Source organism: Solanum tuberosum, unplaced genomic scaffold (assembly GCF_000226075.1).
Source record: "Solanum tuberosum cultivar DM 1-3 516 R44 unplaced genomic scaffold, SolTub_3.0 scf00046, whole genome shotgun sequence".
Lineage (NCBI taxonomy): Eukaryota > Viridiplantae > Streptophyta > Magnoliopsida > Solanales > Solanaceae > Solanum > Solanum tuberosum.
In genome coordinates, this window is record NW_006238971.1 from 721263 (window position 1) to 733186 (window position 11924).

The 11924-nt window shown below is 39.6% G+C and overlaps 1 protein-coding gene across 11 annotated transcripts in view; it reads right to left on the reverse strand.

The window, feature by feature from the left end:
- Positions 1 to 2560: 2560 nt before the first annotated feature.
- LOC102586450 (pentatricopeptide repeat-containing protein At4g33990) overlaps positions 2561 to 11924 on the reverse strand; it is an 18794-nt gene continuing 9430 nt past the window's right edge. For 3 of the 11 annotated variants that reach the window (XM_006343426.2, XM_006343427.2, XM_015306986.1), the window contains 2 exons: positions 7977 to 10791; positions 2561 to 3909 (listed from right to left, as the gene is read on the reverse strand). In XM_006343426.2, the coding sequence (XP_006343488.1) occupies positions 8337 to 10791 (2455 nt within the window). In that variant the 3' untranslated portion in view covers positions 2561 to 3909; positions 7977 to 8336. The remainder of the gene's footprint in view (positions 3910 to 7976; positions 10792 to 11924) is intronic. The other 8 variants (XM_015306991.1, XM_015306992.1, XM_015306989.1 and 5 more) reach the window with 8 other exon arrangements.

Sequence of the window (11924 nt, forward strand, 5' to 3'; positions counted from 1 at the left end):
CTGTAGGGTGGCGGTAGAGGTTCTACTCAGGCTGTAGGTGGCCGAGATGGCCAGTGTTATGTTTTTCCAAGGAGGCCTGAGGCTGAGACTTATGATGTTGTGATCATAGGTATCGTCCCAGTTTTCCATCGACCTATATCTGTATTGTTTGATCTGGGATCTACTTTCTATATGTGCCTACCTATTTTGCTGTTAAATTTGATATGATGTCTGATTGCATGCATGTGCCTACCTATTTTGCTGTTAAATTTGATATGATGTCTGATTGCATGCATGTGCCTACCTATTTTGCTGTTAAATTTGATATGATGTCTGATTGCATGCATGTGCCTACCTATTTTGCTGTTAAATTTGATATGATGTCTGATTGCATGCATGTGCCTATTCATGTTTCTACACTAGTGGGTGAATCCTTAGTGGTGGATCGAGTGTATTGATCATGTCTTGTTTTTTTGGCTGTGTATGATATTTGGGTAGACCTTATCATTTTAGGGATGGTAGACTTTGATATTGGATATGGATTGGCTTGCTCCGCATCATGCTATTCTTGATTGTTATGCTAAGATTGTGACCTTAACGATGCCGGGTGTCCCAAGAGTTGAGTGGACGGGTGTTAGTGGTTCTTACCCTAGCAAGGACATCTCCTTCCTTAGAGCTCAGATATTGGTTGATAGAGGGTGTTTTTCCTACTTGGCGTTCATTCGGGATACTAGAGTTGATCCACCTCCCATGGATTATGTGCCCATGGTTCGAGAGTTTGTAGATGTGTTTCCTACTGGTCTTCCAGGTGTTCCCTCCGGATAGGGATATCGATTTTGCTATTGACTTTGAGTCGGGGACCAAGCCCATCTCTATTGCTCTGTATCGTATGGCTCCAGCCGAGTTGAAGAAATTGAAAGATCAGTTGCAGGATTGGTTGAGTAAGGGGTTTATTCACCCTAGTGTTTCTCCCTGGGGTGCTCCTCTATTGTTTGTGAGGAAGAAGGATAGATCCATGAGGATGTGTATTGATTATCGATAGTTGAACAAAGTGATAGTGAAGAACAAGTATCCTCTTCCTTGTATTGATGATTTGTTTGATCAGCTTCAGGGTGCATTTCTATTTTCTAATATTGATTTGAGATCTGGTTACCATCAACTGAAGATTAGGGCATCGGATATCCCTAAGACACCCTTCAAGACTCTTATGGGCAATATGAGTTTCTTGTGATGTCTTTCGATTTGACTAACGCCCCTACAACGTTCATGGAGTTGATGAACGGAGTGTTCTGACCTTATTTGGATTCTTGTGTGATAGTGTTGATTGATGACATCTTGGTGTACTCCAAGACTGAGGAGGACCACGTTCGACATTTGAGAATTGTACTTCAGAGATTGAGGGAAGAAAAGCTTTACGCCAAGTTCTCAAAGTATGAGTTTTGGCTTGATTCTGTTGCATTTTTGGGACACGTGGTGTCCAAGGAGGGTATTCGGGTGGATCCAGCCAAGATCGAGGTAGTGATGGGTTGGACTAGACCCACATCGATTACTGAGATCCAGAGTTTTGTGGGCCTTGCTCGCCATTACTGACGATTTGTGTAGAGCTTCTCTACTATTGCATCTCCCTTGACTAGATTGACTCGTCAGAGTGCGAGTTTCCAGTGGTCGGATGAGTGTGAGGAGAGCTTTCAAAAGCTCAAGACTTTGTTGACGTCGTCTCTTGTTTTGACTTACCCGAGGGATTTCACTATTTATTGTGATGCTTCTAGAGTCGGGTTAGGTGGTGTTCTGATGCAAAAGAATAAGGTGATTGCCTATGCTTTTAGGCAGTTGAAGACCCATGAGAGGAACTACCCTACCCATGATTTAGAATTGGCAGCTGCAATGTTTGTGCTTAAGTTGTGCGACACTATTTGTATGGAGTTCATCGTGAGGTTTTCACAGATCATCAGAGTCTTCAATATATATTCAAGTAGAAGGATCTAAACTTGAGGCATCGCAGATGGCTTGAGCTATTGAAGGACTATGATATTACTATTTTGTATCATCCAAGGAAGGCCAATGTGGTGCCCGGTGCTTTGAGTAAGAAGACTTCTAGCATGGGATGTCTTGCCGCTATTAGTGTGGAGGAGAGACCATTGGCTAGAGATGTCTAGAGATTAGCCAACAGTCTTGTCCGGTTGCAGATTTTTAAGGGGACGGGTGGTTTGATTGCTTTTATTGAAGCTCGTTCTTCCTTAGTTGAGCAAATTCGTGAGCACCAGTTTGATGATGAGAAACTATGCCACATTCGAGACAAGGTGATAGGAAGGGAAGCCAAGGAGGTTGTCCTTTGATTCTTATGGTGTCTTGCGGATTGGAGGCAGTATTTGTATGCCCAAGTGGGTAAGTTGATTAAACGGATTCTTGAGGAGGCCCATTGTTCCCGATATTCCATCCATCGAAGTGCGGTATGAAGAGAGATATTGCAGATGTGGTATGAAGAGAGATATTGCAGATTTTGTTTCGAAGTGTTTGACTTGCCAACAGGTCATCGTTTCACTTTGGAATAAAATTCAAAAATAGAACTTCTCAGCTCCTGTAATTGAAAAATAGTCGCTACAATGGTATTTCAACCAAAAAGTGATCAACAACCATCATTCGAGGCATTACAATCTAACAAATACACACCATACAGTCCTGTAGAACAATAAGGCAAAACATGTTATACATATAGCAACATATGATATTCTGATATCTCTATTGTATACACCATTTTCCTATTTGTTCTGGTAGCAGCTTGGGAGCAGAACACTTCTCCACTGACAGAGGTTCGAACTTCTTCCAATATCAACAGCCTCTGATTTTGGTTCACCACCTGCCAGTCTCATGCTTGAACAGTTGATAACATTGCACTAGAGATCGAAATATGGAACCAGCCAAGATGAAATGACAGCATGACTTGATAAAGTTCCTGTTAATATTTTCTGCTATCCTGTTGTGACGGTAATCAGAGTTGAAGCCTAGATTCGAGACATGAAATAATCTGACATCCAAAAGACTTCCGTAGATTATCGACTCAAAGCAAATACTAACCAAGAAGTTAACAAAGTTCAAGTATTTCCACAGAGGCATATTAGCAATCTAATTATAATGTGTATGAACATATAACACTTGTACATGTAAAGACCTTGACAATAAATAAATAAACAGCACAAATACACTTGTACAACATGAAGCATTCGACTATAAACGAAGAAAGAGCACAAACAATACTGGAAAGAAATATTGGGTTCAACTCAAAGAGCAAACATCAAAGTCTAAGAGTTGGCTAAAAGGACTCAACAGATGACAAATGTGATAGGTTTAGATTTTTTAGTTCTTTGTTTGCGAATGGGGGAATGAAAGAGGAGAAAGTTCCTGGAGCTCTCCAGGTTCAACCATTTAAGAATATAGATAGGAGGCTAATAAAGCATTTGAGTATACATGTTTGAGACTTCAGAATACAAATTCAAGGCACCAGCAACTTACACAACACGAAGATAAAATCACAAGCAATAAGTTTAGTGCGTTCTCATGATCTAGTAAAGTAGAAATCCGCAACAGCATATGTTCCTCCCTCCATGTGAGAAAACCAGCCTAATCAAACTGCCTTCCAGACAGAAAATAGTAGGATGTTCAATTGAAAGGTAGTAGTAAGTTTGTAACAACAAAATGTACAAGCTAATACCAAAAGTCTCGTGACACATACACAAACAAAGTCAATGAATGGTTTCAAAGAACAACAGAGCAATCACACTCGGTAACCATCACAAAATTCTTACCAGCAAATTCAATAACAAGACACTTCTCATCTTAAGACTGGTGAAATGAAGCATAAGCAGTGTTTGAGTTGGACCAGCACAAGTGCACAACCAAGAAACGAACGATATACACATACCTTTGTCGAGTCTGCAACAGGAAATATAGAAAGTGATAAAAGTGAAAGCTCTATTTCCTGAATTTATTTCTCAGGCAGACAGATAAAAAAGGTAATGGATAAATTATGTAATAGTTTGAAATGGTAAAAAATGACCCCGGCAGCGAAGGGAGCCAAAGAATTGAAAAGTCTCAAGTGCGGAAGTAATTTCAGAAGCAATGGTACAAGGAGCAGGGGGGGTTACAAAATTAATGTTGATCAATGACAGTCTCCATAGTATCATGGAATGTGAGGGGCCTGAATCAGGCAAGCAAGAGGTGTATCATCAAAAATTTAATTCACGAATGGAAAGCTGATGTTTATTGCTTTCAAGAGACCAAAATTCAAGGAGATATCAAGAATTTGGTTAAAGATTTGTGGGCAAACAGAGGGGTCAGATTTTGTCAGTTGGAAGCCAGTGGGACAAGGGGAGGTGTTTTAATTCTATGGGATGAGAAAGTTTGGACAGGAGAAGTAATTAGTCTGGGGGCCTATTCCCTAACCTGTAAGTTCACAGGGAAGAACCGCGACTTCACTTGGTGTCTTACAGGCATCTATGCTCCTAACAGCAGAGTAGAAAGGGAAGAAGTATGGTGGGAGTTAGGCTCAGCCAGAGGACTTTTTGATGGGCCTTGGGTAGTATGTGGGAACTTTAACACTGTCAGATTCCCTCAGACAAGAGAAACTGCTCTAGATTCACAAGAGCAATGTATGATCTGTCTGATTTCATTGAGGATATGAGCCTTCAAGATCCACATTTGATAGGGAGCAAATACACTTGGAGGAAAGGGGAGAGTCACGATGTTTCTGCCAGGCTTGATAGGTTCTTATTTTCTGAAGAATGGAATGAGGAATTCAAGAACATTAAGCAGACAACCTTACACAAGGTGACCTCTGATCACACACCCATTTTGCTCCAAAGTGGGAACTGGGAACCTAGAAGATCTTATTTCAAATTTGAAAATTGGTGGATGCAAACAGAAGGGTTTCTGGATAGAGTTAAGATGTGGTGGAATTCTATAGTCTGTGAAGGGAGGCTAGATTTTATCTTAGCTTTCAAATTGAGAGCCTTAAAAGATAAATTGAAGGAATGGGCTAAGACCTCCAATGGGAATTTAGCAATGCAGAAACAGAACATCCTTGCGAAGCTGGCAGAATTGGAGGAAATTCAGGATCAAAGAGCATTTACAGAAGATGAGACACTCTCAAAGGCAGAACTCCTTGTAGATTTTGAAAGCATAGCTAAATGTGAGGAAATAGCTTGGAGGCAAAGATCAAGGGTCAACTGGCTGAAACAGGGTGACAACAACACCAAGTTTTTCCACAGATCAGCAAATGCCCATAGAAGATATAACAATATTGATGAACTAATGGTGGGTGGGAAGCAACCAAAAATCCAGAAGTTATAACGAAGGAGATTGAGAAGTTCTATCAAAGATTATATACTGAAACTGAGACATGGAGGCCAGCTGGAGGATGCAGGGCAGACCGCAGAGTTTCTATTGAAGACAATCAAATGCTTCAAAAGGAATTTGAGGAACAGGAGATATGGGAATGTGTGAAACTTTGTGCTGGAGACAAAGCTCCTGGCCCTGATGGATATACCATGGCTTTCTATATCCATTGCTGGGAAGTAATAAAGGGGGAAGTAATTAGTACCATCAGGAATTTCCATGAAAGATGTTTCTTTGAGAAAAGCTTCAACTCTACCTATGTGGCTTTAATTCCTAAAAAGATGGGTGCTAAAGAGCTCACACATTTCAGACCTATCAGTTTGATTAGCAGTGTTTACAAGATCATCTCTAAGGTGCTTACAGAGAGGCTAAAAAAGGTTATTCACAAATTGGTGGACACTCAACAACTGGCCTTCATCAAAGGAAGGCAAATAATGGATGCCATCCTCATGGCAAATGAACTAGTGGACTCTAGAGTCAGAAGCAATATACCGGGCATTCTATGCAAGCTAGATATACAAAAGGCTTATGACCACCTCAATTGAAATTTTTTGCTGGAGACCCTCTCCAAAAGAGGATTTGGAGGCAGATGGATAAGATGGATGAAGTTTTGCATAAGCACAGTCAAATTCTCTGTCCTTATCAATGGCTCCCCTACAGGTTTCTTCTCCTCACAGAGAGGCCTAAGGCAAGGAGACCCATTATCTCCTTTCCTCTTCATCATTGCCATGGAAAGTCTTAATGATATGTTGAAAATTGCTCAAGAAAATAGCTGGTTGAAGGAATTCAAAGCTTCACACAGGGAAGGTACAAACTTGGAGATTACCCATTTGCAGTACGCTGATGATACATTGATCTTTTGCAAGGCTAGTAAAAACCAACTCATTATTCTCAGGGTCATTTTTGTTCTTTTTGAAGCAATCTCAGGATTACACATCAACTGGAATAAGAGCTTCCTATATCCAGTTAATGAGGTTCCTAACCTAATCTCAATGGCTGGGGTCCTTGGTGGAAGTATTGGGGAGCTACCAACTGTATATTTGGGCATGCCTCTGGGTGATCAGAATAGGTCTATAGATATATGGAATGGGGTGGTAGAGAAGTGCGAGAAGAGGTTGGTGAACTGGAAAAGTCAATATCTCTCCTTAGGAGGAAGATCAACACTAATCAATAGTGTTTTGGACTCTATGCCTACCTATATGATGTCCCTTTTCCCTATCCCTGATGGGGTCATTGAGAGATTGGATGTTCTAAGAAGAAATTTTCTCTGGGAAGGGAACAGTGAAACCAAGAAATTCCACTTGGTAAAATGGGATGCACTGATTGGGAGTAAACAAAAAGGGGGTATGGGGGTCAGGAACTTAAAAACTCAGAACCAATGTCTTATGATGAAATGGCTCTGGAGATTTGCTTCTAGTGAGTTAGCTCTCTGGAAAGAGAAGAAAAATGGTTAGATCAAGCCCCCCTAAGGGACACCTTCAATGATATTTACACCCTAAACCAACAACAAAGGGCCACTGTGGCCGAAGTCTGGTCAAATCAGGGATGGAATTTGAGCTTTAGAAGACCTTTTAATGATTGGGAGATTCTGAGGTTAGTTGAGTTCTACAGCAAATTGGAGCAATTCAAAGGAACTTCAACTGACCAAGATAGATTGGAGTGGAGTCAAGGTAGTTTCAGTGTGAAAGGGGCCTATAAAAAATTTAACCCTTGTGATAATCAGATTGAGGACTGGCCTTGGAAGCTTATATGAAAAGTCAAAATTCCTTATAAAGTTTCTTGCTTCACGTGGCTTGTGGCCAAACAAGTTGTTTTAACCCAAGAAAACCTCATGAAAAAGGGGGATACATCTAAGTCCTAGGTGTTTTTTCTGTGAAGAAAAGGCTGAGACTGTAACCCACCTTTTTATACACTGCAGGATTACCCTTCAACTATGGGAAATGTTTCTAAGTAAGAAGGGCTTGAACTGGGTAATGCCAAGGAAAATAGATCAGACTTTGAAGATCTGGAGCAGTTATGCTAACCTGTCAGACCATAAGGATAGGTGGAAAATTATACCAGCTTGCATCTGGTGGGCTGCTTGGACAGAAAGAAACCTCAGGTGCCATCAAAACAAGAGCAACAATATTCAGAAGATGAAGATGAAGTGCTTAGTTTTGTTTCATTTTTGGTGTAAACAGGAGTATAGGGAAGATCTAGAATCAAGTATGGATGTCTTAGGATCATTGTAATTTTTGTTAAAAGGGTTGAAGATCTTCTAGATACTCCTCCTCAATTGTAATTAGGAAACCTGTAACTTGTTGTGGCAGGTTTCTGTTTTTTGTGGAAATAGAATACAAGTTGTTACCTTCTCAAAAAAAAAAAAAATGAGCATGTCTCTGCCTCACAGAAGACAAACATATCAATTGATTTTAGTCAACTTAGCTCACTTAGAGGAATGTCTTGTTAGACCTTAAAACTAACAAATATATACTCCTCATTCCAAAAGAAAATTTGTTGCGGTGATTTAAAAAGGTCTAAAAAATTTAATTTTACTTGCATCAAATGGCAATTATGTGACTACAACACTAAACAAAAGTAAATATGCAAGAGAAGTAAATGATTACCTCCATAAAATTCTCTGATTCTTCTTTATCGATGGTGATTGGTCATGGTATCCATAGGTCGTAGTCTTGCTTCTTTTTCGACCAAATCCCGATATCGTTTTGCAAATTGATGAGTTCTTAACTTTAATCAATGAATTTGGTAGCGAACCAAAATCGAGTTTAAATTTGAAAGACCCTTCTTTATTTTCAGACCAAGAACAGAGAAGAGTGAATTCCAGAAAAAGAACGACTGTGAGGATTCATCATTCACAGTACAGTACAACAGCTTGAGAAGAACAAATTACATTTCTTGCAGCTGCTACAGCATAATGATGCCAACCTTAAAAGGTTTAAATTTCTCTGCAGACCTATGGGCGTATGTTACCAGTAATCCCCACATGAACAAACACCATTCTTGAAGTGATGAAAGCGATTGGAGTCCCTTACAATAATCTCTCTCTCTGTAATCTTAGAAATTAGTTTAGTTACATTGTGGCAGTCGCCACAAACCCGTAAATTTTTATAGATTCGTAAAGGATTTTTAGGAGGAGTGTTAAGAATTCCATAAGCAATAGCCAATCTCTCACTATGACTGGTAAGGATTTGTTCCTTCTCGTCATCCTCGACATCTTGTAATACAAAGGTATAATCTGGAGTATAACCTAAGGTCTTGATCTTAGCAGTTAAAATACCTAATTCCTCATATATCTCATGGCATTGTGGATGAGACTGATTTCCTGTATAAAAGACTTCAATCTTATTGTTTAGGTCAATTGAGCTCCATCCAGGAGTCTTCTTCAACCCCTTGTCTCTAGCCAATGATCTCACTTCATTCACCCCCTCCCATTTCCCATAATTAGCATAGATGTTGGACAGCACTACATAGTAGCCAACATTCTCTGGATCAACTTCAAACAAATTATCTGAAGCCAATTTACCCAGCTCAACATTTCCATGTACTCTACATGCACCAAGAAGAGCACCCCAAACTGAAGCATCCGGTTGCAAAGGCATGTTTTTTATAAATTGGTACGCCGTTTCTAGGCCCCCAGCCCTGGCAAGCAGATCAACCATGCAGCCATAGTGCTTTAGAACAGGTTTAATGCCAAACTCTTGCTCCATCATATGAAAGTAAGTTTTACCCTCATCAACTAAGCCTGAATGGCTACAAGCAGCCAATAGAGATAAAAATGTTACATGATCTGGTTTAACACCTGCATTCAGCATATCATTAAACAGTTTCAGAGAAACCCTACCATTTCCATGAATACCATGACATGATATTATGGCATTCCAAGGGACTGAACTCATTCTAGGCACCTCATGAAACAATAATATGGCTTCATCCAGTTTTCCACATTTTCCATAAAGGTCAATGAGGGACGTACTAACAAAGACGTCCAAATTAAGAGCTACTTTGAAAACATGCCCATGAGTCCTTGTTCCTTCTTGCAATGCCCCTAGATGAGCATAAGCTGGCAAAATGCTCACCCAAGTTCCTTGGTTTGGTTCTATGTCATCACACTCTTTCATCATGTTGTAAATTTCAATAGCCTCACTTGCAAGTCCATTTTGAGCATAACCTGTGATCATTGAGTTCCATGACACTACATCCTTTATAGGGATCTCGTCAAAAACCTTACGACTACAATGAATAAGACCCAACTTCGCATACATATCCACAACAGCATTACCCATAATAACATCTTCCTGAATCCAAGATCTCCTTGATACAAATCCATGAACCGATCTGCAACAACGAAAACTTTTGGTTTGAGCTATACTAGAAGCTAAGCTCACCAATGTCAACAAGTCAGGCTGAATCCCATTTATCATCATCTCTTGAAAGTACTTCAGTGCTTTTTCGGGAACATTATTCTGCTCGTATGCAGCAATTAAAGAGTTCCATGATACTAAATCTCTTACTACCATCATATCATCAAATACTTTTTGCGCATGCCTTAACTCACCAAATCTGGCATACATGTTTATTAAAGCATTCGACACAAAGACATCTAATTCTAGGCCATGCTTTATAACATACAAGTGAATTGGCAATCCATGCACAATATCACCAAGCTGTGCACATATAGGAAGTACTACTGCAATAGTCACTGTATCCATTTTTATACCCTCTAATCTCATCTCATCCAACAAGCTCAATGCCTCCGTAGCATTTCCATTCTGACAAAACCCAGATATCATAGCATTCCAACAACCCATATCCCGATAAGGCATGTCCTTGAAAATTCTAAAGGCAACACCAGAAGATTGGAAACGGCAATACATATGCACCAAGGAGGCAGCTACAAATACATCCCACTCTAACCCAAGTTTTGAAGCCCAGCAGTGTATCCTTACACCATCAATTATACTATTACAAGCTTTCAACACTGGCGGAAAAGTGTAAAAGTCAGGCTTAACATCAGCTGTGGACAACATTTCATTCAAACAATTCAGGGATTCACGGAAATGGCCATTACGAACATAAGATGATATCATAGAATTCCAGGTATAAGCATCTTTATTCTCTATCATGCAGAAAGTCTTCTGTGACAAAGAAACGTCACCCAAGTGAGCATAAAGATTCACAAGTCTAGTGCCAATAAAGATACTCTGAGCCTTCCCTGACACAATGAGTAGGGCATGAAGGCACTTCAAAATGTAGATTTTGGTACAGGAGTGGAATAAACGCTCAAAATCGAAATCTTTTTTCTTGCTTGCAACACCATTTGATAATACCTCATTGTAACTTCCACTTGAGTATAACTTGCACCAGAAAGAGGAGAATGACAGAGATTTTGTGGAACGCCAGCCTTTGAAGGCCAATAATAATCTGCAAAGACACAACAGAAAATGAAATCAATATGCAGACCAAAGATTACGCGTTAGAATTCGTCCTCTTTCTGGAAAGTGTGATAGGAAGAAGAAAGCATCATATCAATAGTCAAAATGCCACAACAATGTTAAGAACAAAAAGGGAATTTGAAGCTACCACTAATCCTAGAATAATTGATAAGTAATTGAACTATAAGCTCCTCAAGATAACATGTGGAATTACTCACAGTACAGCTACATGGAAGTGAATGTTTATGCAGTCGATTTTGAGGATAGGTTATCTAGTTGTACATCAGAGGGTTCTGAATACCCTCTTTCAAAAGCTGGACCTATCAAGTTAAGTCCTACACCCAGGTCGAACAAATTACCTAGATTAATAAAACTTGAGAGGGTGAAATTATTCTTGGGTATAAATGATACATGTAAATTAGGTTGTTGGCATTTGAATGACTTAAATATTTGCTAACAAAGCATCAGAATATCCTTCTATGATCCCTACTTTATCCTAACGGATGTGTACGCCTTAAATTGCTTTCAAGAGGATACATATGATGGGCAAATCTTTTTGACAATAATCTACACATTCCTATCAACCTTCCCACTTTCCAATTTGGGACATGAATTTTATTTTTTTTCTTTACAAATATCACTTCTTTCAGAACTTAAATGAAAGAGGTGAACAATCTCAGACTCTCTTTGCCTTCTTGAGTCAGATGACCATTTCCAACTATCAAGACATGCATTTAAAGCACATCCGCCAATTCATCCCTTGCATCCTTTTGTCATAACTTGTTCATCTATAATCCTTGATAGTAAAGACATTCAAAAGATTCTTTTACTCACGGTACACTACACACTCATCAACTCCAACGGTTGAGAAGGTCTTGCAAATTATCCAGTTTCAATTATTTTTATATGTGCAAGTATACCGATGAGATTGAACCTGCCTGTTCTTTTGGAGTATGTGGCAATTCTAAAATTGGTTTAGGTGAGGAAATGGAAATGGAATGGACAGATTTTATAGAGTTGCATTGTAAGATATACATAATTCTTCCGTTCAATCATGTGCGAGATAGAAGGATAGTATATTCCCCTTTTTACCCCCCCCCCCCCCCCCCCCCCCCCCCCCTT